Source organism: Myotis nattereri (assembly GCF_964212035.1).
Source record: "Myotis nattereri genome assembly, chromosome: 6".
Lineage (NCBI taxonomy): Eukaryota > Metazoa > Chordata > Mammalia > Chiroptera > Vespertilionidae > Myotis > Myotis nattereri.
In genome coordinates, this window is record NC_138081.1 from 95,561,430 (window position 1) to 95,588,312 (window position 26,883).

Consider the following 26,883-nt stretch of genomic DNA (forward strand, 5'->3'; position numbering starts at 1 on the left):
AAGAAATAGGTTATAAGTAAGAATAACTGACTTTTCATTTTCATTCTAGCTATAGTTACAGCTTCCTTTCAGTAATTTGTTCTGTAACACCTATATTCTGTTTACTTCCTTCTTAAACAAGATCATAAAAAGTGGCTTTTCACATGAGGGAGAAGGCGCTATGAAGCCTCATTTGAATTTTTTTTCCAGAAAGGGTATTTAAACAAAACTGATCAAACTCCCAGGGCGTTTTACTGATGGTCTAAGTTTGAAACTATTTCAAATACATGTTTTCATACTTTGTGTTCTTAAAGTATTTTTCATGCAATGATTATTTTAAAAACATTGACTTAACTATCACAAAACTGATGAAGTCAGCCTGTGTACATTTATATCCATTTCATAGGCAGAATAAAAAGAAATGTTAAGTGACTTGCCTGAAAAACTATGTAATCTAGTACTACATTGGATCTCTCTCCCAGACCTTATTTTATTTTTATTTTTTTAATATATTTTATTGATTTTTTACAGAGAGGAAGGGAGAGGGATAGAGAGTTAGAAACATCGATGAGAGAGAAACATCGACCAGCTGCCTCCTGCACACCCCCCACTGGGGATGTGCCTGCAACCAAGGTATATGCCCTTGACCAGAATCGAACCTGGGACCTTTGAGTCCGCAGGCCGACGCTTTATCCACTAAGCCAAATCAGTTTGGCTCAGACCTTATTTTAAAAGCACAGCTATAACAGCTATATAGGGATTTTAAGGAGTGGGGTTTCATTGCATTACTCTAAGTTAATGAACAATTATTTCAACCATGTTTTTTACCTGCCATGGTTCATGGAAAACAGGAAAAGCAAATGAACCAAATATATCTACCCTTTCTCCCCATATCATCCCATTAGCTAGCATTTATTGTTGTTACTTACTATTGTTAGCTAATAACCATTGCATTCACTGTATCTACACAATAACTCAGTGGTTAAGTCACTTGTTAGGTTGTTGCATAATTAAACAATTAGATGCTGATGACCTGTTTACCTCTAGATTCTGTACTCCAGTTTTAGCTTTGACTATCCCATTCTACAATGTCCATCATCTTCAAAATGGTTATGTCCTATATAACAGTTGTTCTCAACCTTCTGGCCCTTTAAATACAGTTCCTCATGTTGTGACCCAACCATAAAATTATTTTCGGTGCTACTTCATAACTGTAATGTTGCTACTGTTATGAATAGTAATGTAAATATCTGATATGCAGGATGGTCTTAGGCGACCCCTGTGAAAGGGTTGTTCGACCGCCAAAGGGGTTGCGACCCACAGGTTGAGAACCGCTGCTATATAATAAAAGGCTAATATGCAAAATGTCCCCTCTACTGGGAGTTCAACCAGGGGGTGGGACTGGCCAGCCAACTGCCTGCAGCCTCTCCCCCCAACCAGCCCCACCCAATTGCCTCGATTGGGGCGGGCTGGCCAGAACAGACCCCACCCATGCACAAATTCGTGCACCAGGTCTCTAGTGAGCTTAATAAGACCCAGCAATTCCACTCCTAGTATACATCCAAGAGAATGAAAAACATACATCCACACACAAAAAAATGTACATGAATGTTCAAGCAGCATAATACCCCCAAATTTGAAAGAATCTAAATGTCCATCAACTGATGAATAAGTGTGGTATATCCATACAATGGAATATTACTTGGCCATAAAAAGGAACGAAGCCCCGATACATGCTTCCTCATGGATGAACCCTGAAAACATTATACTAAGAGAAAGAAGCCAGACATAGAAGGGCACATAGTGTATAATTCCATTTATATGAAAGTCCAAAATAGGCAAATCCATAGAGATGAAGTGGATTAGTGTTTGCCAGGGCTGGGGGGAGAAAAGGTGAGGAGTGATCGCTACGGGTTATGGGGTTACTTGGGGGGATGAAAAAATGTTCTGAGATCAGTGGCGATGATTGCACAACTCTGTAAATATACTAAAAATAAATGACCTTGAGTTAAGAGGGTAATATTATGAAATGTGAATTATATCTCAATAATGCCATTATTTAGAAAAAGTCAACATGATTTCCTATTTCTCACTTGCTGGAGGTCAAAGGAGCAGGAAAGAAAGGGATATTTTATTTGGCCTCAAGAGAACCTGAGAATCTTGATACTAAGTATTACTAATCAATATAATGGCTTAGAATAGTTTTATTCACACTGTGATCAATAATGGATTAGCTACTTTATCTGGGAAAAATACAAGTATAGGTAGCTAAAGTATGGAAAGAATTTCTGTAAGCTAGATTTTTTGAAGAGAAATATCTGTTCTCAGCCATATGAAAATAAAAACATACAAGGAACTGAGCCATGACTGGCAACAGGTCTAACAGTTAACATGTTAGACAAAGGTTTATACTTACATGTTAGTAAAAATTTACAGCACATGGAATCCCAGAACAAGAACAGTCTTTTATGTTCTAGATCGTTCTCCTGCCCATTCGAGGTACTCTCCCAGTAGCACTGTTATGGTAAGCTGACAATTCGCTATCCCTTCAGAAGCCATCAATGCTCCACAAGGGGAAGCTATAGACGGTCACAGGTGACAAAAGGTGTTCTCTACCCACAGCAGCTTGTTCACCAGGGACAACACTGCACAGCATAAACTGCACACATGGAGCTCCTTGAAATCGAAAGAATCCGTCCAGCCCTTCCTTCTTTGATTGCCACTTCTGCGCTTGTGCTTTGCAGTGTTCTGTTGCCTGCAACATGCTCCAGACCACGCTGATGCCACAGAGGCTGTGTTTGCATGATTGCTTCGAAAGAGACCACCAAGCTTCTTGCACTGTGTTCACATGAAAAATGGAAGGTAATGGTCAGTTTTCAAGGTCTTTGGCTAAAGCTTCACGGATGAATTGTAAGGTACGCTGGTACAAAAAGGCATCCTTTCTCTTTGGCTTACAAATGTTCAGGTGGTTCACATCCACAGGAATTAGATCTCCAATGCCTAAATCTGAGAAAACAAAAAATGTGAATAACATCTAAGTAAAAATGTAAGCTTCTCCCCTATCAATACTGAAAGAGGCCAGATTTTCAGTTCTAAATGTTCACTTGGTTGTGACAGGGACTCTTAAAAGATACGGGATCTTTAGCTAAGTTTCACTGTAGCTAAACTATATTTGAGTAATCATGCCCGAATGGATTCTCAGCAGGTATAATTTATGTGTTTCATAAATTCATTTGTGTTCTGGCCTACTTCCTAATTTAGTAGTGAATAGTGTCTGATCACTATAATATAATAGAAACACTTTTTTCCAGAGTTTATATTATAAAACGTAATCCTGAATGAGCTCCCTTGTCCTGGCATAAAGAATGGGAGTCTCTCACACAGGGTCCATGCTATCCATACCCGGCTGTTGGTGGTGGTGTGGGAGGGAGAGAGCCTCCTGGTGACACCATATGGAATCACAGAAGAAGGCGCACACAGAATTATGAGGAGGCTATGTCACCACAAGCAGTTAATCTATAATATTAACTTTGCTTTTGGTTTAAGCTTCCAAAGTCCTTTTTGGTAAATACCAGCAGCTGTTCCTTGAGCTCACCAACTACTAAATAGTAACTGCTCACCCTATGGCACATTCTTGGAGAAAAACCATCTTTAGGTTTCACTAGAGTATTGAGGCCTTTCATTTTATTTAGATAGCATGTAAGGAGGTTCGGACAAAACATGTTATGCACACCAAAGAGCCACCCAGCAAGTGCTCCAGCTACACACCGTCCCTGGCTGCAGGGAGCGCTGCGGGCTCCCAGGACAGCACCTAAGGCCGCTTCCCGGGTGATCAGAAAAGGGTTTCACAGCAAGCTGAGGAGTCCGGGAGCGACGGGCATGGAGTGACCAAGGAGCCACAAGGAGAATGAAGATTCGGCCCTACTCTCAAAGAGCCTGTAGCACAGTGCAATTCACTACAGCACAGGGACTGGTCATTCCCTCACCTTCAGGATTGTGAAGAAATTCTATTTTTAACATCAGTTTTTTCCATCAAAATCTTTGTTGAATATTCCATATATCTTCCATTTATTTACTAAAGCCTCCGTACCTTTAGTTGATCTTTTTTAAGGTTTCTGCATGCAGTTATCAGTCTTTTAAATGAAATGCCCCTTTCAGTTTAGCTAATAAAAGGGTTTTGTATTCTTACCTTAACAGAGTTCCCTGTGGATGGCTAATTTAGAGTTAGCCAATTAGCCTTTGCCACCTAATCAACTAAATGAAGGGTGGGGAGTGGTAATACCAAGGTTATATGTTTGCAGAGAAATGTCAGTCTGTGGCTGAAAAGAATAACAGGACTAGAATCTAGATCTCCCTACAACTGAGAAACTAAATATAAAAGCTGGCGCTTATCATTAAATGCTAAGTATCACCAACTAGGTGTCTAATGGCCAACAAGTTTCTGCAGAGGGAGTACCTGCTGAGTCCACGGGCACCACATGGAGTTTAATCATGCTCCCAATGGAGGTTGGCAGGGTCTCGACGAAACTCAGCACCTGGAAGTTTCTGTCTTTAGCAAACTCCAGAAAGTCATCCTGTAGTGCCTTAAGCGCAGGAGAATCTGTAAAATTACAGAGGCTAAGACCATGACAGGTTCTGTTTACCCAATTCACAATAAAGTACAACCTTCCAAACTCAGAGGGAAAATCAGGTTCTAATTCAGATGGTGGCTCCTTTACTGTCTCTCCTTCCTTAAGCTGAGAGTAGAGGGCTAAACGCAGAACTGAGTGGCCAGTGTCGGGGGGGAGAGCTCCCACATTACTGCTGACAGGAAGCAGCCCCCAGTGTGTGGGACTCGGGGCCCCCTGTGAGCTGGCTGGCACCCCACACCCACCCTACAGCACAGCCTCCCATACCAAAGCCTGTCTACTTCAGAGTCCCTCAGCCTCAAGTACGAAAGGACAACCAAGAAGCACCGGATATCAGAGGAAAGCTGACAGCCTCAAGTCAGACCCGAGGAGCAAACGGAGAACCGGACTGGGGAAGAAACAGGGAAACTTAACCCCCCCGCTAATTTGTCTCTTTAGAATGATTTCAAAAGATAATGGATCAAAGAACAAGAAAGAGCCTATGAAAATAAAATTTGACTGCAAAAAATAAAATTCAACGAAAGGTTCAGAAGATAAAGTAACTCTGCATAAAGGTGAGAGAAAATAGGAATAAAAAGACATCTGGCGCATTAAGCTCAAGCCGAGGGCTCCATATTCTGATCCACAGGTCCTCCAGAGAAAAAGAAAACGCTTACTAACGAAAGCAAATGCAGGGTGGGCCAAAGGAGGTTGACAGCTGTGACTATGCAAAACAGAGTTTACTCTTGTATTATTATTTATTAATTTCCATGTGAACAACTGTAAACCTGTTTTTGCCCCGCCCTGTATATAATGCTTTACAGTTGATAAGGTGAAAATCTTCAACGCTTGAGCATATTTTAACAGTTGATGATTTTCCAAATTCATGAAAAAAAGCAATTAGTAATTTGAAATTATACTTAAAGCAAAACATTATATAACTTTTAAATTTTTAAACATTTCACATAGTATTAAAATTATTATATTTGAACAAATAATGGCTTAAGGCTAAAAGGGAAAGTATCAAAGAAAAATCAAATGTAAACTAAACATTTTCCATGATAGTCGAAACACAATTCATATACAAATAGTAAAACAAGATGATATCGTCAGGTTAGAAACTGTCTTTTTTCTCCCTTCCCAGGTAATTGACATTAATGCAATCCCAGTTTCCCTCAGGACAGAAAATCAGTGTTACCCTTGCTGAGTTCCTTGACTTCCAATGAGGGAAAGAGAAGGTAGCGGACGTTGACGGAGTAGTCGGCCAGGTGGGACCCGTGGTGAGGGACGCTGTAGAATATTATCCCTCGGGTGTTGTCTATAACAGTGCTCATCTCTGGATTCTGAGACGCTTCCAACAGCATCTTCTTGACAAGAAGACCTGGCCGTAGAGAAGACAAAAAAGACAGAAGCTATTTCCTTCCCTCCATTACTCTTAAAACCCAAAATATGCAAAACAAGAAATACGGAGAAAGAGATGCTTTCTTTAAAAAGTTTCAGAATAATTCTCTGTAGTCTAATAAACAGGGCCTTAAAATATCGGCAGTGGATGATACTCGCTATCCTCTGCATCAGAATCTCACCTACAAACAAGATTCTAGAAACTCATTTGTATCCCAGGCTGCACTGTCCCACAGAAGGCGTTTCAGGTCTGTTATGTGTCCATCAATGAAGCGAAAATGCAGCTGCCAGTCTCCTCCTCCTGCCACAGCAGCCCACCGATGCCCCTTCCAAAAACACACAGTCCCACAAAGCTGACTCTCCGTGCAAAACAAGCTCCTGTGGGCGCCTTCTGTCTCCCCCACGGGCGTGGAGCCAGTAATGAAACCCAAGGTCACAGAGATGGCGGCAGTACCTTTCTCGCAGCTGAACGCCTGCACTCAGCGCCCTGAGCATTTCAGCAGGTGAACTTGGCAGCAGCTGCAGAAAGGCCCTCTGTGAGCGGGTGGTGAGATTTGGAACTGGACTGGGGAGAGGGTTGGGAGGAGGTGGCCCTCAGCAAGCGACACGAGGAGCTGCAGCGCGGACACCTGCAGGGCCGGGTAAGCAGGCACCAAGGGGCTGGGGCTGTGGCACTAGAACAGTCATGGCCTCTGCAGTGGTTGGGGTGCAGGGAAGAAAGGGGAGCCCTGGGACCAGCCAGGAACAGTTACGAGTCAGGCTTGTAGAAGCCAGGGACTGTTCTGAAGGTTGTTCATTATCATTACATGACAGCATTAAGTTGTCAAACTCATATCCCTTTTATATGGTTTGTCACTGCTTGTCCCTTCTTGACAAAGGACTGGCACGGAAGAACAGTGATTTAAAAACTCCTCGCTGTACCAGAAACATTTGTTTAGGGGGAAAGGGTCACTCTCGAGTAAACAGAGCTGCAGGAACCCAGGCAGCCCGCATGGCTGACTACCCTCCCAATGCTCGCTTCACAGGAATAACACGCACTTACCCCCCATGCTGTGTGACACCCAAACCATCGGCCTGTCCCCAACACCAGCAGCTCGGAGTTTTTGAAGAAGTTCGTTGCTCCTGAATGCAATGGACTTCCTGAACAAAATGAAAACAGCAGGCATGACAGGAGGCTATTGATCACCCCAAAGCTTGCTATCTAGTTCTAAGGCAAGAACTTTTGTTTATTGGACCAGTGCTACGTGCTACATCTGGAGTCAGGAATACCCCTATTCTCTCTGCTCACCTTCTGCAATTGCTCATTGCCCATTTCTAACTTCGTCACTGGCATAGTTGAGAGTAAGCCCAGAACAAGCCATTCATGTACTAAACAAGCATTGTTTGAGCATCTAATATGAGTTTGGCAATTTTCACAGGTCAAAGGTCAGTCTCACACCAGCTGCCCCCGCACCAGGACATGGGTCCTTTCTCATTCGTGGCCCCTCTTTTGTGATTCGCTACATGAAGGCAGCTGTCATTGTACTGAGTCGTTGTTGTATTGAGGCTGAAAACATTATTATAGTTTATTACTTAGAAATACCAGAAAGCTATTAGAATGAGAGCATTCAAAATAAGTAATTTTCAAAGCGGGAGTGTCAAAACTGTCTGGTCTGGTGGTTTCCAACCTGTAGAATCCTTTCTTCAGAATAAAGCTGGTCAGAGTCCTCGGGTGAAGTGGGAAGGAGCCCTGGTCCTGCCTCCTGCCCTCGGCACCGTTCCTCGGGCACCTCTGTGGGGGCCATTCAGAACCCCCAGACTCAGGCCAAGTCTCCCAAGTTGTAGACCAAGCTCTCCGGACAAGTAACGACTTGTCTGAGATCACACAGTGAGTCAGAGGTTGAACCGGCTACAGTCTTCTAAGCCGAAGGCCTGTGCCCTTCCTGTTATACAATCGCACAGGTGACATGCGAGTGCCCTAAGGAGCCTGTACTGCTCAGCATCGTTTTCTTTGCTTCCTTTAGCCAGTGTGACTGTGAACACAAAAGCAAAAGCACCACGTTCACTTCAGGAGTAAAGGATGATCTGCTATGGGGTCCGTGTCCTTCCACTAGAATAGCTAGCTGTAAGTGAACCACGTGAGGAGCCCAGCACTGACACTCTATCTAAGTCTATTTCGTTAATGTATGTCTGGCTAACTCCTCTAGAAGAGAGAGAAGAAAGGTTAGTTCCCATAAGAAGATCCTGTCTCCATCCCTGAGGGCCCACCTGTGGCCTGGGCCCTCGCCTTCCAAAGCCACCGTTACCTTTCTGTCGGGCACCTCGCTCTCCAGTCGCTAAGGCTGGTGTCGTACTCCACAGAGATAATTCGGAGAGCGGGACAGTCTCTTGCTAACCATGTCTACGTAAAATAAAAGGCACAAAAGAACATTATGAATTCCCACCGCCCCTATTATTTCCTAGTAACCAAAATGCATAACTAAAGGACTCCTGTGATATTGACTAAAAATCGCACTGACCAGAAAAAAGGCCAGCATTTTATCTTTTCATGTCTCCAGTCACAGGTGGCACCAGTGTAGGTGTTTCAATCTGCTATGGCCAGAAGCAAGGCATGTTTTTGAGTCTGGATCAAATTGGCTTTTGAAAGCATTTCACAGAAAGCTACGACCTCAGGACCGACAGTATGGTCTGATGGTTAAGAGACTCGACCCAAGCACTCAGAGACACTCAGTATAGTCCCAGTTCTGTCTCTATGGACCAGGCTGTCGTTATCCCCACACCTCAATGTCACCACCAAGTAAAAGCCATTCTTCTGCATGACAAGCCTTTGTGAAGGGGAGTGAGCAGAGTGGGACAAGCCCTGGGAACTCTCTCCACATGCTCCCAGCACCAGTGTCACTGAGCTTCAATAGCTTCCACTCAGGGACTGCATCTCAGGGTTAAGGCTCTTTGGAAGAAACAATGTGAAAGAAATCCAAAGTAGAATTACTTCATCAAAGTCCTTCTATTTTTATCATTATTAAAGTCATAGAACTAGCCAACTATCATGCATGTAATATCTTATTTGTTATATATATATATTTTAAAAATATATTTTTATTGACTTCAAAGGAAGGGAGAGGGAGAGATAGAAACATCAATGATGAGACAGAACTGTTGATTGGTTGCCTCCTGCATGCCCCCTCCTGGGGATCGAGCCTGCAAACCTGGCATGTGCCCTTGACCAGAATCGAACCTGGGACCTTTCAGTCTGCAGGCCAACGCTCTATCCACTGAGCCAAAGCAGGTAGGGCTATATTATATTTTTAATTGAAGTGAATGATAACTGGCCCTGGTCCCTGTTTTTTATTTATTGGAATAGTCTTTTAGAGTCGTAGACTGTACCCTAAATTACACAAGGTGACAAGCCCAGCTGTTCTTGTAACATACCACAGATGTCACTAGGGGAAAGAAACACTGCATAGAAAAAAAATCCCAGTAAAAACAGAAAAGCAAGTCACAATGAGGGCTCCAACAGGCAGTGACACGCAGTGTGTCGTGACAAAGGTGGGCTACCAGAGTCGGCTGTATCCTTACCTTGGGCCAACATGTTGTATACCTGGTTTCATCCCCTGAAACCTTTTCAGTTAGCGCCTGGTCCTGTTGACGCCACGTCTTGAATGCTGCTCCCATAAGGCCGTGAATAAAAAGGACATCTGCTTTAATGGGCTGACTAACAGGGGAGAGAGTTTTAAAAAGAAGCAGAATGAACACATTATTGTTTTGGTGAGAATCTACAGAGCACACTCTGTGGATGGTGCTTAGCAGGGTTACAGGACATAAAATAAAAATGAAGGCAAGCTTTAGAACGCAGGTTTGCTGAAGAACCCTACAAGGAGTTTTGGCAAAGCCATGCACGGAGTGTGCTCACTGCTCTATAGAAATGGATGGAGACATCTAGCCAGACGGACCAACTAAAATCAATTGCAGTGAGTCAAGTGATGAGAGAAGTGACACATGTCATATTGCCCTAAAGAGAATTCCATGAGACTGTCCCACAAATCAATAAGTATTTAAAAAACTAAATAAGAATATGCTAGAGTAGTTTCAAAGTCAGCGTGCATAAAAGAGATTTTCAAAAATTTATCAAGGATGTTTATCAGAAATAGAGCGAATGACTTTTTAAAAAAATATGTTTTTATTGATTTTAGAGAGAGAAGAAGGGAAAGGGGGGAGAGAGACATTGACGTCAGAGGGAACCATCAGTTGGCTGCCTCCTGCACAACCCCTGCTGGGGAGCGAGCCTGCAACCTGGGCACATCGTGCCGTGACTGGGAATCGAACCAGTGAACTTTCAGTTCATGGGATGACACTCAACCAACCGAGTCACTCCAGCTGGCTGCAAATGACATTTTAAAGTAATATTTTTTCTTTGGATATAACATTTAAAATATGTAGACAGTATATTACTTACATCTTTTTATAGGGCAGACACAACTATGCAACACACAAACACCATAGTATTTTACTTACAAATTGGGATTAAGTAGGCAATCCATTTTTCAAATTAAAAAAAAAAAAAAGATTTTGCTCTTTTCTGAGTTAATATTTTAAAGTGCCTGAAAAAACCCAAGAAATATCTTTTTCACTGTGGTCCTTTCTGTCAATGACACAACTGGAAAAGTTGGCCAGAAATCACCTTGAGGAGGAGTGAGAGTCAGATTTATTACAACTTACTGCTTCCAGCGCATGCTTTAAACCTGCCATAAACTTCTTCCAGTCCCTGCAGGTCTAGGCCCAGGCTAATTTGGTTGCCTGCATATAAATAATAATGTCCTATCTCCTTCCCATCCAGAACGACCTGTACAATCTGGATCAGTTATTAAATCTATGGGGAAAGTGCTCTGAGACAAAGAAATACGCGCACAGTTTAAGTGTGACCTGTAATGCAAGGTGAAGGCTGCCTTCCTGAACGCAAGCCTTTGATGTGAAATAACCCTGAGAACTTGGCTCCTTCCATGCCCTGTGGCAGCCTGCAATTCTTCTGAGGTGATGAGGAGAAACTTTCCGTATGTCAGGTATGTGACTTTCTTACCTGGAAGGTATTTAACTTCTCTAAATTATGCAGAAATAAATTTAAATGGTAAGCCCTGTAGGCTTTCCATCCCCGCAGGGACAAAGGGGACAGTTGCTCTCTTACCTTGTGCGACACTGGGGGTGAAGCACGTACACGCCATCCTGGTACTTTTCTTGCACCGTCTCTCTGTCTAGGTTAGCCAGGGTTCTGGCGGCGTGTGAGGCCTCCACAATGTGGTGAGACTTCAGTGCTTCTGCCAGTAAGGAAACCCAGCCTGGTGAAGAGAACACACCTTCTAGGTCCCCATCATCCATCTCAGGTGGTGCAGAGGTTTCAGACAGAAAATGATGACCCTAGGCCCGTGGTCAGCAAACTGCGGCTCGCGAGCCACATGCGGCTCTTTGGCCCCTTGAGTGTGGCTCTTCCACAAAATACCACGTGTGGGCGCGCGTACAGTGCGACTGAAACTTCGTGGCCCATGCGCAGAAGTCAGTTTTCGGCCTGGGCGAGTCTATTTTGAAGAAGTACTGTTGATATTTGGATCTGTTGACTAATGAGTTTGCCGACCACTGCCCTAGGCCTACCTGGCTTTCTCTCGGGCATTGGCGGAAAGGAGCATGTGAAAGGAGCCAATGGCCCCAGCCCCACTGAGCTCCCAGCTGACAGCCAGTACCAATTTGCAAGCCCTGTGAGCAAGTGATCTTGAAAGTGCATCCACTGCCCCACAGCTGAGCTGCCCCAATTGATGCTGCATAGGGCAGGTGTAACCTTTCCCTACACCGCCTTGCCCTAATTTCAGATTTATGAGCAAAATACATAACTGTTGTTTTAACAAGTGCATTCTGAAATGGCTTGATGCATAGTACAGTAATATATAATTGAAACAAGGAAAAGGTTAAACTCAGTGATCTAAGTTTCTATCTTAAGAACCTATAAAAAGAGGAATAAAATTTATTTGTAAATGGTCCTTTATAGGAAGAAATGTAAATTCTTAATTTCTAATATATGTAAATGTAAGAACATACGCATAAACAGTTGACCCTTGACCAATGAAGAGGTAAGGGGCACTGGTCCCACCAACCACGCTATTGAAGATCTTCATATAATTTTAGAGTCTTCAGAAAGTTAAGTTGCCCCTGAGTATCTGCCAGGAATTGGTTCTAGGGCCCCTCGGATACCAAAATCCATGGATGCTCAAAGTCCCTATAAACCTGGCGTAGATCAACGCAGCCAGTCAGCTCTCGCATCCGCGGACTCCAAATGGTGGATCTAAAATAGTACAGGTATTTATTGAAAAAACCCACATATAAGTGGACCCACCCATAAATGGACCCGCACACTTCAAACCCGTGTTGTTCAAGGGTCAACTGTACATGTGCAGGTATGTATGTAGATATGTATGTATGTGTGTGTGTTTTTATCACAGCTTTTTCCACTGAAAAAGTCAAGAATAAAGACACCCCAGGAGCAGTAAGCACACAAAGCACCCAGATCTTGGTCACTAACAGTCATTCATTATCAAAGATATAAACATTTAGATGGTCATCAGCAAAAACTGCTCTCCTGTGACTGCCACACACTGATTATCTTCGGTGTTGATTATCCAAATAACTAAGCAATTCCTTGCCCCTCCACTAAAACAACATGCTATAGGACCTATAACTTGCCCTAAGCAGTCTTCAGTCTGTTGAAAAATGAATATATCAGGAGAGGTGGAGGTAGGAAAACAAAGAACTGGATCCCAAATCCTCAGCATATAAAGTTGTTACCTGATTGAACGATAGTTGAATGAAGATGTTCGTTCAAAGCCATATTTCCAATGATACGTATTATATTTCTCTGTACTTTGGGGCAGTCCTTGTGAAGTTGGTACATCTTCTGAAGTAGTTGCAAGCCTCCACTTGCTTCGATTTTATCACAATGTGTGGGAATCTAGCACAATAAATTCATGAAAGCCCACTTTATGTCGTACCCATTCACTAAGCAGGTAACACAGCATGCAGCTGGGCAGCCAGGTGGCCCCTGCTCAAGGACAGAGCCCCTGAGGGACCACCGACCTCTCACCTCAGCTTACTTAATACACAAACCCCTGTCAACATGAGAAGTGCTTCAAAACCACTGAAAAAAATAAGTTATCTCACCAGGATTCTGAAATTTTTATTCTTAAAGTTATGCTGTCTAGCTCTTAGTCAGAAATAACCTAACAGCATCATTATTACAGAACTGTTTCAATTTCTGGTGATACTTTGATTGTCTTAAAACCACCTTAGAATCACAGCTATTAGGATTGTCTGAGCTCAGGAGTCAGAAAATTGTTTAAAGAGAATGATCTAGTACAAATAGAAAGAAAAGGGAATGTGAATTTTTAATAGAGAAAAGAGATGAAAGAAGGCTAAAGGACATATGTATACTAAGGTAAGGTGACAGAATGACAGCAAGGTCACTGGCATGGCCTGCCTCTTTCCATCTCTAGTTGTACTCACTGACACGACACCATGTCACTCACGTATATGCAACAATTTTCATTCTCTAAATTGTTATTAAATTTTATCACGTTTTACATGCATTTAAAATATGCCTTTTGACATCTAACGGTTGTGATGTGTAATAGCCTGAGAGGAATATAACCTTCTGGAAAGGTTACTATATTCCATGCACCACATCTTCTACTGCGGATGCATCTTCTGCTTCAGATACGAGACTAAATCACAAAAACTCAAGCTCGTTGTCCCCCATTCCCTTCGGTAGTCCGACATTTTACTCTGCTTTGTCCTTGACCCTAATTCCACAGGTGGGAGCTAGGTGCCCAGAAAGCCCGTGTCCTGAGCCATGTCCGATGTTCCCAACATTAAACGGGCAAGTTTAGGATGTGCAGGATGATGTTCCGCACCACGTGGGATGGCCAGAACCACTAGCCGCAGCCTCGCCGGGGTGCCTGGCACAAATGTAAAGTCCAGGCGCCACCCCCCATCGGTCAATGAAACTTGCCACAAGTGAGCAGGAAATGGGTGTTTTTAACACGTGAATTTTTACGCACTAATGTTTGAGCACCATGAGGTTTGCTATTTTTTTTCTTTTTAAAATTAAACTATAATCATGATAGGAAGGTTGTCATAATGCCAAGAAGTTTGACAATCACTGACATATGATATGGTTAAAATCTGGTCGTTCAAGTACTTTCTTTTTTCTATCTTGACACACCTTGGACAGATGTTTTAATGGAAATTAATGATGTGATAATATTACTTGTAAAAATGATCTGAGAAGGGTAGAAAAAGGCAGCATAACTCAAAGACATGCTGTATTTAGACAACGCATTGATTCTTCAAGTGCAAGTAAGATTACATCAGTTTTTAGAAATATTTAACTGGAATGAAATTCATGTACTGCTGCTAAAACATGATTATCAATTTGAACAAATGAATGGGGGGAAAGCAGAAATTTTAAAACAAACAAAAAGCTTTTTTTCCTTTTCTAATAAATAAGGATAATTTCCCTTAAATGAACATGTGTAATTTTTTCAATGTGATCATGAAGATAAACCACATCTGAAAATGTAAGTTACCTCTGAATGCTTTACTAAAGCTTCTAAACAGAACATTTCCACGGTCACTGAAGGAACTTCTCCGAAGCTCTCAGCATAAGGAAGTCCATTTCCTCCGAAACACCATAAGCCACCCTGAAAGTAAGATAATTAAAACTTTTACTAAAAACATGACTAATATTTTTTGTTGAACCAAAAAAGAATCTCTGTATTACATACAGTACTAGAAAGGACTAATACGTAGGTCTCTAAATATTATGGGAACTTTAGCTATGCAAACTGTTGCTTACTAGATTAGAAAACATGGAAGTATTCCTAGAAGAGAGCAATCTTTTTTTTTTTTAATATTTTTTTTATTGAATTCAGAGAGGAAGGGAGAGGGAGAGAGAGAGAGAAACATCAATGATGAGAGAGAATCAATGATCAGCTGTCTCCTGCATGCCTCACACTGGGGTCGACCCACAACCTGGGCATGTGCCCTGACAAGGAATCCAACCATAACCTCCTGGTTCATAGGTTGACAACAACTGAGCCACTGGCACAAGACCTTGGAAAGAGTGGAAACTCAGAAATATTTACAGAATGAATAGATGAACTAACCTTCTGAGCCGCTAGACTCTGACTACTTTCACTCAGAGCCAAAGATGTAAAATACTGGATACACTCATCCAGCTCCGTTTGAGGTAAAGAAGCCAGCAAGCGTCTGAGCTCTTCTTCAATGGAAGAATCCTGAAATAAAAGGAAAATAAATTCTTCATAATTAAGCTCAACAACTGAACACAACAAAAAGTACACAAAGAAAGCCAAACAAGCAAAAAACAAAAACAAAAACAAAAAAAGCAGAGATAAATTAGTGCTCTTAGTCTCAAAAACAGTCACCCACCCAGGTAAACAGATCATTTAGTTTTGAATGCTTTGCTTTTGAATCTGCTACCCAATCTGAGGACCTCTCGCCAAGTACAGCTCTACATTTCCCCTCCAGGGCTAGTTCACTTCTTGACTCAAAATGATTATTACACTTTCTAACTTAAGCTGGCTTTTAAAATCCAGAACTCATTACTATCTGATTTTCCCTAATAACTTATACCTAGTATAATCGTTTTTCATTCCTTCAAAACCTGATAGCAACTTTTCAGATTTTTCCCTTTCTAGTCTAGGAAAGGTACTCCAGAAACATGCTCAAATATCTGTACTGCTGGCTAACAACTGGAATCTCCATGTATCATCATCAGTAACTCTATTCAGTGGTTCTCCAGCTGTGTTTGGCACTTCGGAAAACATTCAGCAATATCTGCAAACGTTTTTGGTTGTCACAACTTGGAGTTGCTGCTGGAGTCTCAGGAGAAGAGGCCAGGATGCTATTAAACACCCTACAATGCATAGGACACCCTCCAATAAAAAGAAGTATTTGGCCAAATATGTCAATAGTGTTGAAGCTGAGATAAACTAATCTAAAAGCAACCTTAGATCAAGGGACCAATTCTTGGATGCTGATATGCTATGAAGTTATCCTCTGGTGCAAGAGACCCCCGATACCCCAAAGGAGAAAATAACAGAGAAACAGCATCTCCTGAGGAATTAAGAAATCTTTGTAGGAAAACTACAGTTTCAGGTTGACATTGTTTACTTGCTTGTAAAAAGTAGCCAACAAACTACTTTTTGAATGTTTATTATATAACCAAAATGAAGACTATATATTAAAACAATTTTTCACTCACTGTATTATTTTATTTACTTACTTCATTTAAAGCTGGTAAAGGAGGTGGAGGGAGAAAAAAGCGAAGATCACTCTCTTGGCTTCGTGCCAAACCAATACGAGTCCTCAGATCGCAGGCTTGAGCGATTGTCCTATACTGGTAATCTATTGGAAAAGTGTGCCGTTAGCTCCCAGATTGGCTTAGCGTTTCAAGGATTAAATGGACAAACTACTTGAAAGCACTCTAATTTTTAAATTACAAGTTTATATGTCCCAAGTATTTTTTCACAACTACAACATCAATAAGCTAAATGCCCATCATTTCCATATCTGATCTCACAATTCTCCTCAACATGTATCTGCGTATATCAGGGTCTAACTAACATTTTTGAAAAGGAGAACTTCAAATGTGAAAGTTAATAGGTGAGAACCAATTTACCTTCTCTTTAAAAATAATTCTAGCCTTCAAAAGCTGTTTTGATTGCTACTCCAAAACCTTCAATGCCGTTAGGTCTGTTGTTCTGGTAGCAGCATGATACCTTCATTCTATGCTGTCCATGTGGAGCAGGGGTGGGAAACCTTTTCTGTGCCAAGGGCCATGTGGATATTTATAACATCATTTGTGGGCCACACAAAATTATCAACTTAAAAATTAGCCTGCTATGTTTGGTCAAACATTTAATTAACTCACCCCTAATGCCTTGGCAGGGCCAGACCAAATGATTCCGTGGGTCTTACATGGCCCACAGGTTGGACATTGCCCACCCCTGGTGTAGTGTATGAGGTACTTTATCTTAGCCTTCATGATTCACCACTCCATTCTTCATCGATTGCTACAGACTGAACATTTGTGTCCCCCCAGATCCATATGTTGAAACCTAATCCCCAGTGTCATGGCATTTGGAGGAAGGGCCTTTGGGGTGAGTAGGTCATGATGAAATCAGTGCCCTTATAAAAGAGACCCCTGAGAGCTGCTGGGTCCCTTCTGCCAGGTTGGACCCAAAGAAAAGGTGGCCAGCTATGAACCAGGAAGCAGGGCTGCCCAGACACCCAACTCAGCCGGCACCTGATCTTGTACTTCCAGCCTCCAGACTGTGAGAAATACGTTTCTGTTGTTCATAAGCCACCCAGTCTGTGGTACTTTGTTATAGCGGCCCAAACAGACTAAGAAATGTATCAAAGCAAAATCCAACCACTGAAGCAGACACTCTGTTTAATGATGGCAGTTCCTAATCTGGTGAGTTCTTCAAGATCGTGTGGGGAACATTTCACAATACACATGCCAGGACTCCAACCCTGATTTTTCTGATACAGTAAGTCTGAGCTGGAGTTCCAGAAGGCAGATTTTGAAAAATATTTTTATTCTAAGTGTCCATTAACATTATGAAATAAGTTTATATTTACATTATAAATTATTATAATTACAGCCACCAATCAATCAACTGATTAACCAGTATGGAGGCAGAGACCTTATTCTGAGACTTTTCTTTGAGAACATTATTTTTTCTATTTGTTTACCCATTTTTATGAGATGTGTATATTCATCTCTACTAGAATCTGAGTTCTTGCTGAGTATTTTTATTGCAAAATATAAGTAAGTATTTTAAATACCCCTTACAATGATATATATACATGAATCAGATACATTTAAATAATTATTAATATTAGGCCAATGGTCAAGTGAAAGCAAATATAATGCTACAGTGCAGCAAGCAATTAAAATGTATTTCATTAAATAGGAACCACAGAAAATGTAATACATGAGGCCATAACTATGAGAATCAAGAGTTTTTCTAGTCAAATAACACTTTGTTCTGCTACAAAGTTACACAAAGAGATCTACCTCAGTTTTGAGGCTGTTCTTACCAAACACATCTGCTTACCAGGCGAGTGGGTTTGCACTGGAGTTTCTTTTTTTAATTTCTGGAAATATTTGTAATATATTTTTAGATTGCCTGAATTATTTCCTTCCTTAAAATCTCATTCCCTTCTCTTTTATATCAGAAATGGAAAACTGGCTAGTGGGGTGCCATGTGCTGAGGGTCATTACCATTCCAGTGGTGGGCCTCCGACATGGCCTGCACAGCCTGCAATCGGGCCGTCCTGTCACCCGACCTGCTACTCTTCAGGAGCAGCCACGCGGCACATTCATGATCTTCCATGTCAACGGTGCTAAAAGTGTCTTTGCAAAAAGAAAGAAAAAGACAATGTGAGCAATGTGAACAGATACAAACATTTTTATCCTATTGTTTGTTTGTTTGTTTGTTTATTTATGTTAATCCTCACCCGAGGATATTTTTCCATTGACTTTCAGAGAGAGTGGAAGGGACAGAGAGAAACATCAGTGTGAGAGAGACATCTATTTGCATGCACCTCTACTGGGGCCTGGGATCGAACCTGCAACCGAGGTATGTGCCCTTGACCAGAATCGAACCCAGGACTCTTCAGTCTGCAGGCCTAAGCTCTATATAATGAGCCAAATCAGCTAGGGCTATCCTCCCATTTATGTAAAGTGGTAATTTGTAAATATTTGAAATCTATAATAGGAGAGTTAAATCTATTTCTGGGTATTGATAACTGATGTGATCTTTTTTCTTCTTCTTTTTCCCTAAAAAACTTTTCATTATAAAAAAAACATCAGCCCTAACCGGTTTGGCTCAATGGATAGAGCGTCGGCCTGCAGACTCAAGGGTCCCAGGTTCGATTCCGGTCAAGGGCATGTACCTTAATTGCGGGCACATATCCAGTAGGGAGTATGCAGGAGGCAGCTGATCGATGTTTCTCTCTCATCGATGTTTCTAATTCTCTATCCCTCTCCCTTCCTCTCTGTAAAAAAATCAATAAAATATATATTTTAAAAAAAATTTTTTAAAAATATCAAGCAGCCGTGGCCAATGTGACTTGGTTGGTTGAGCATCGTCCCATGCACCACAAGGTCACCAGTTCGATTCCCAGTCAAGGCACATACCCAGATTGCAGGTTCAATCTGTAGTTGGGGTACATATGGGAGGCAACCAATCAATGTTTCTCTCTTCCTCTCTCCCTTCCTCTCTCTCTAAAATCAATAAAAAACACATTTAAAAAAGAAATCAAACATATGGAAGAATTAAAAGAATAATACATTAATACCCATCTGCCTACCACAACTAGATTTAAAAACTTATTTTGTCATATTTGCTCAATCTATATGCATACATCTATATATCTGTCTAAACTATGTAAAAGGAAGTTGTAGACCTATGACTTTTACCCTTTCATAGTTCACACTAAATCTAAAAATAAGTCTGCATTCACCTATATATAATCACAATGCCATTGTAACACTCAAGAACACACAAAAAAATCCTCCAAAATTATCTAAAATCCAGTCTAATTCCATATTCAAATGTCTTCAATTGTCCCAAAAATGTCTTGAGAGCTGTTTTTGAAACCAGGATTTAAGCCTCTTTAGTCTCCTTTAATTCTAGAAGGCTTTCCACCTTTTCTTTTTCATGACGTCAACTTTTGAAAGAGATCTGTTCTGTTCTTTTATAGCTAGCTTTACACTGTAGAGTAGTTGGTTGTGAAATCTACATTTTCCATGCAGTATTCTCATTACGAGAAAGCATGAGAGAGATTTCTTAACAAATTTTAAATATTGAAGAGGGTATATTTAGTCTCAATATTTATTTACAAATATCTCAAAAATGGAAGGAAAAAAATGTTCAAGGAATTAAGGCTTAAAATTTAATATAGCCCAAGATTTCACTGCTATAATAAATGCTAGTACATGAAATGGGAAAATATCTCAGGCAGACCATCGAATGACTTTAAGAATACTGATCAGGATTCCCAGTTAAAGATTTGATACCTACCAGCAAACGGACCCTGTAATATCTTGGCTGAGGTTGCCAATATTCTTCTTACTGTTTTGTGAAGCTCTTTTCGCGCCTGGTAAATGAGTCCTAAAGAGTTCACAAATTTAAATAACATCAAGTATGTACTCTTAATGCCAAGTTCTAATACTTCAAAGAGAAATATAACTAAACTCTAGGTTTTTTCAAAAAGAAAGTATAAAATAGCATCTTTCTGTTTTTACTGTCACTATTGACTAAAGCAACTAAAACCATTATGGGAACATAGAGTTCTAAATCCCAAAATAAGATTGCTCTCCAAGTCAGGGAAAAGGTGAAAAACAAAACAGAAACAGAAATACTAAACTTAACAAAAATCCTCATATACAGCACAGGAGAAGCTACATTCAGGAAAATGTCCCTTAAAAATAGTCCCTCTCAAACTAAAATTTGGAGATATCTCGCTGAGATTAAGCTTCACTATCTAGGTAAATTATAAGCTATAAAAATGATCTGTGTAAGTAAAATTGTAACACCATAAAAGATGAAATACAGGAAGGTTAAATGATAATACACACAGCTTGTGGACAGGGAGCAGTAGAACCTGCCCACTCAGGAATCATCATGTACTAGCAGGCCTGGCTGTTCTGGCTGACAGTGCAGGAACACACAGCTCCAAGTCAAGTGTGGTGACTCACCAGACTACCCACATCTTGAAGGAACGATACTCCTCTGCTCTCAAATTTCATATTCACCAAGCAATCATCTGATTACTAATTAGGTTTCCCTGTAACCTAACTATGGAAAAGAGGAATGTTCTGACTAGTAAAAACAGGTTTTCTAGCCTTCAAGACAGATTTTTCCCTGTGTAAATAAGTTTGTATTCATATTTATGAATCCATCTCTCCAGTTTAGTGTGCACAGTGAATAAATAAATCCCTTAAATCAGAAATATCTCCAAGTGACAAAATCATGCCAAACTGAGGGCCAGCCTCTGGACTGATGTCCCCACTAAGGTGGGGAACTCCAAGTTTACCGTGAAACAGCTGGCTCGCTTTCATTTCACCTCGTCATAGGAGAACTGAAAACTTGGGTAAATATGGAAGCCCAAAACTTGGGCTCCAATTAACTCCTTAGGGACTTGGTTCTCACAGGGTCTGGCGATTCTTAAAGTTAGCTGAACCTACCTTATTTATACTGTGTTTTAAATATTCATTTCTAAATTCAATAACTAGCTTCCATTTGTCACAAAAATAGGATTACTTTACCATAAAACTTACCATGATTTTCTCTTTTATCTAAAACAACTGTGTGCATACATATATATGACTTCATTTTTTCTCTTTCTACCACTTGAGTATCTAATGTCAAAGACTTCTTCAGGGCCAGAAGTTCATATGTAAGAAATAGCGAACTTCTAAAAAGAAAACAAAAAATTCATCATAAATATATGATTTAAATGTAACCAAGAGTCACTCTTTTATTAATCTTTAAGTAGTTAACTTAAAAAGATAATAGTTAACTTTTCTTTTTTATTGGAAAACAATATATATGCACTAATGTGCATATACCATATATTTGTATATATGCAAAGTATATGTGTAAAGTATACACGTTTCAGTTTAACAACTAATAATAAATAGCTACATTACCATATCCAGGCAAAACAACAACAATAACAGAACATTAATAGCAAGTATCCCAGAAGCCCACAGTGGGTCCCTTCCTGATCCTGACTCACTCTCAAATCCATAGCTAATTATTATTCTGACTTCATTATAATAATAGCCTTGTTTTTCTTCATAGTTTACCATCTGCATATGGGTCCTTAAACAGCAATTTTGTCTGCCTGTGAACTTCCCAAGAATGGAATCACACTGTATGTATTCTCTGTTCAGTCCTCTGTGAGATTCATCCATGTCGCTGCATGTATCTAGTTCATACATTTATACTTTCCTATGTTTGTGATCCATCACTGTATGAATATACCACAAGTTATTTTCCCATTCTACCACAGATGGGCATTTAGGGACTTTGTAGTTTGGGTCTATTACCAACACCGTTGCACATCACACCCGGGTGCACTATACACACGTGTTTGTCCCTGTCGGGTACACATCTAGAAGCAGAATTACCGACTTGCTGACAGCATATTATGATTCCACTTTACTATATAATGCCAAACTGTGGTTTCAAAAGATTAGTCAATTTGTACTGGATCACCAACATATAAAAGTTTCTCCTCTCCTAAGAGTTATACCTAAAGTCAGTTTTTAAATGTCACCTCTGATGTTGTGTATCCCCAAATGAAATTTTTTCCCCCTGAATCAGATTGACTTGCACACTCCCTTGATCCAGACACAAAGGCTGCCCTTAGTATAATGTTAATTACACTAAGCATTCTCCTGAACTTCCAAACCCAAAGCAAAAGCAGGGAAAACAAAAATGGCCAGACACTGCTGGCACCAGAGGAAGAGAGACAAGGCTGAAAAGAACCTTTTTCTCTCTTGGGGATCTATCTATCTGAGCAGCCAAAAAGAGACAATGTATTCCGCATTTTTATCATGCTTTCCCTGAAAGACAAAAATTTCTACTAAAAATTGTGTGATTAATTTCCATTCTATTCCTGAATAGAACTGTGATAATAAACAAAGAAACTACTTTACAAAAGAGTACTCATTTACCTTTGCCTAGAATAAGTCAAAGGGAAAAATCATCTAAATATGTTTTGCCTGACCTTACAATGTTATAGAGAAATGTATGTATTTGGATAAAGTGCCAAATATATCTCCTTTATCATTTTAGCATCAAGAGCTGGTTTTATATTTATAAACTATTATTAACAAAAAATACTAGAGCAGTATGAGACATGCATTTAACATGTCATTCCCCACCCCCGAAAAAAAAGAGAATAAAAATACAATTTTCAGAAAGAGAGTCACTCCATTCATTAAGCAAGTGCCTCTGAAATAGCACGAGATGGGAGATGTCAATCAATTGCTTTTCTAAGTCAGCCTCAATTTCCTTTCATAATAGCTTTATGGTGATTCATAGGATTTTCCAAACTAATTTTGACTATAGCTGATTTTCACGACTTAGTGAGTCCCTGCTCTGCAAGTGTCAGGTGCTTTCCTCGGAGTAACAGTGCTGTGGGCAGGATCCCCATCGTACACTTGGACCAAGAGAAACCGATTCGCAGAAGGTAAAGTAACTGAGCGATGACACTGACGTGGTAGAGCCAGTGATTAGCCAGGGATGAATCCACCTACTTCCAAGATCTACACCCGTTCACTCCCCCATGCGACCTGTAAATCACTTCCATTGAGATTTCAAATAATAGTATAATGAAGCCAATTAGTATTTCACTGTTGACACTTACCCTAAAATAAGTGATCCAGTAAACTTTATTATGTTTCCTTCAAAGGAAAAAAAAGTCAGTGTGATGAATTTCATTTTAAAAATGACAGGAAATAGGCATATTCAGATAAGAAGTGACTGATATTTTTCCACTAATATAATCAGTTGCTATCAACACCAGGCTTACTATCCCCAGATATAAACTGGGTGCAAAAATATAACCTCATTTCACACTCATTGTCTCCCTCCTCCATCCCCACCCCATCAGCAAGGCCCTGGTCCCCGATGCGCTGCTGGTGTTGCCAGGCCCAGTGCTACCATGGAAGGCCATCTCCAGGGAGCTGACTTCCCCTCTGACTCCTGTTAGTTCACATCCCATTAAATAAAGGAACGGGGATGGTTCTCCCTTTCACTACTAAGACTCTATTGAGGGATTATGATTGTCTATTGGGATACGAAAGGACTCTTTCCATAGTAATTATGTTAAAATTGGTGGTGAATAGCCCCATTTTATTTATTTTTTATTTATTTATTTTTTATAGGAGATAGTATCTTTTTTTATTATTGATTTTTTTTACAGAGAGGAAGGGAGAGGAATAGAGAGTCATAAACATCGATGAGAGAGAAACATCGATCAGCTGCCTCCTGCACACTCCCTACTGGGGGTGTGCCCGCAACCAAGGTACATGCCCTTCACCAGAATCGAACCCGGGACCCTTCAGTCCCCAGGACAACGCTCTATCCACTGAACCAAACCTGTTAGGCTAATAGCCCCATTTTAAATACACGTTACATTCTACAAGTTTATTTGGAAATGTTGAAAACATTTTTATTAATATTTTTAAAAACCCTAGTGGAAACACAGGTAGTTGCCCATTTAACACATATAAACCCCTTCATCCTTCCTAACACAACCTGATTCCTATCTAAGTCCCAACTCTCTGCAGCTAGGGATGGCTGTGCAACACAGTGGTAGCCAGTCAGATAGAGACAAGTCAACAGTGATCCCTCCCAAATAAAAAGTCAAAGCCTCATAAGATGGCTTTGGCCGGCTGCCTTCTTGATGCCCAGGGATTCAGCAATCATCTTGTGACCATGAAGACAATAAAGAAGTGGGGGAGGAAGACAAGGATTGCTAAACTGCAATTCCTGCCCTAAAGTGTCTCAGTCTTGAGTTCCTGTTACGTTGAGAAAAATGAAAACCTTACTACGTAAGCCATGGTCGTCAAGTCTCTGTTACATGCACTGAACACAACTGACATACCAGCCATGATGGTGAGGGGCTGTGGCCCGTCCACAAGAGTCTGTGTTACCTACATGGTTAGCTGTAGAGGTAGCCCTCTGTTCAGAGCTTCAACACAAGCTGCCAAGAACACATTCTCCTCCCTTCTGAGGGAAAAGGACCTCTCCCCAATCGACTTCCCGCATCAGGCAAGGCAGAGGACAACCCTCCCAAACATTAGGGCCTAGTGGTCCAGGGTGGGAGAGGACAGTGCCAGGAGGCCTGCAGGGATGAGGTCAGAAGCGCGACACACAGAGCTCCTGGCTGTCCAGCTCCTCTGGACAGTTTCATTCCAACATGGCTCCTGGACTTCCTCCCGCCGCCACAGCGTGGGCCCGGGGCAGCCGTTTATTTCCTTCTCCACCGCTGCCACCCATCACTGGCCTAAAGAAAATTCACTACCCTTGAGTTTGTTCTGCTAGAAATGAGAGAGGAAAAAGTTCCCTTTTCTATTTAAAATTTCCTAGATGAAGAGGATCTACCCTAAAAACGGATCTATGTGAAGACCAAGAAGCTCTGCGAGAACAGGGACTTTGCGTGATTCAATACAGGCACACCCTGTTTTACTGCACTTCACTTTAATGCAGTTTTTACACATCGAAGGTAAGAGACTCCACCAGCAAAATGATTACAACTTGTTGAAGGCTCTGGTAATGGCTAGCATCTTTTAGCAATAGTATTTCTAAATTAAGGTACATAACATTTTTTAGACATAACAATATTGCACACTTAAAGGCTATGTGACTCGATTTTCTACATTTGCTTTACCGCAGTGGTCTGGAACCGAGCCTGCAATCTCTCTGAGGTGTGCCTGTATTGTCTCCTTAGAGACTAGGTAGGATAGGATAGTACCTGGCACATAATAGATGATCTAGGCCAGTCTTCTCATTTGACAAATAAAGACTAGTGATATACAAGGTAAATAAAGACTTACAAGTAAACAAGATTAGTGCTGGATCCTAAGCTCCCGTAAAGCAAGCACATCTACCTTGCTCACTACTAATACATGTGCCTGGCACTGTGCTTTGCAGGAGTTTAAATAATAAATAGCTGCTGAATGAGAATGCAGTAACACTTAAGTTAAATTCAGAAGGATTAGTATGAATCTAACAGGAAACATGTGGGAGGGAAAAGGGTCCCAAGAAAAAGGAGCGTGCATAGCTCTAGGCCTACCAACTGGGGGGGCGGGGGGGGAGGGGAGACTATTAGCCTAGAAAAGACAAACAAATCTCAGATTTATCATGGATTCAATAAGCTTTTGTGGACTATCCTGGAAACTTCACCATGCTGGAAGCAGGCCGCTGTTCCTATAAGAAAATGTTATTGTTTAAACTGTACTCACTGATATCTCTCCAGTATGTGCTGCTCTTTGGAGGAGGAGTTGAGGTTCCCATTCTTCTACAACAGACGACACAATAAGCAGCCAGGGACATTCTGTGTATTTAGAACAATTATCATAAATTTAGTTTAGCGTCTAATTAAAAACATTTCTTTTAATCATAAGACATATCACAATCACAATGCATCAGGCATAGGGTTAGATTTTTTAAGACCAGGAAAAAACTTTTTAATTAAAAAAATATATATATTTCTCCCTTAAAAACTTAAAGCTGACTTATTAGAATATTTTACTAGTACTTTGGTTATTTTTCAAACTGCGTCCAATTGTGAACAATGATTAATAAGAAACTGGAAAACACAGGTTATTAATCAGAACATCAATATAGGAATTAGCCCTGGCCGAGTGGGTCATCCCGTGCATCAAAAGCCATGGGTTCGATTCCCGGTCAGCGCACATACCTAGGTCACGGGTTAGATCCCCAGGTTGCAGAGTGCACAGGAGGCAACCAACTGATGCTTCTCTCTCTCCCTTCCTCTGTCTCTCTCTTAAAAAAGTAAAAATAAAAAATCAATAATAATGTCAATACAGAAATTTAAAATTTTAATGTCTTTTAAAAAATATATATGCATATACTAGTAAGTAGATATTATTTACTTTTGATGGCTGAAGGCCCTACAGAAATGAAAAGCAACTCTGAAGAAAGGTCTACTTAGGACCCAGGGAAGTATTTAGCTTTTCTCCAGTTCCTTCAAGATGGTCCCCACACTGTTTCAAATCTTGGACACTTGTTCACTGTTGGCACCCTGT

General features: G+C 40.8%; 1 protein-coding gene across 1 annotated transcript; it reads right to left on the reverse strand.

Moving 5' to 3' along the window:
- Positions 1–1,780: 1,780 nt before the first annotated feature.
- Positions 1,781–26,167, reverse strand: SERAC1 (serine active site containing 1; the record flags this gene model as incomplete). The annotated part of the gene is made up of 16 exons (XM_081095113.1): positions 1,781–2,985; positions 4,436–4,579; positions 5,785–5,967; positions 7,030–7,127; positions 8,273–8,367; positions 9,543–9,678; positions 11,146–11,296; positions 12,792–12,954; positions 14,588–14,701; positions 15,167–15,295; positions 16,306–16,427; positions 18,313–18,444; positions 20,117–20,206; positions 21,376–21,512; positions 23,475–23,511; positions 26,077–26,167. 16 exons carry the CDS (start codon positions 26,165–26,167, stop codon positions 2,849–2,851), a joined length of 1,959 nt encoding a protein of 652 aa, XP_080951239.1. The 3' UTR covers positions 1,781–2,848.
- Positions 26,168–26,883: the final 716 nt, after the last annotated feature.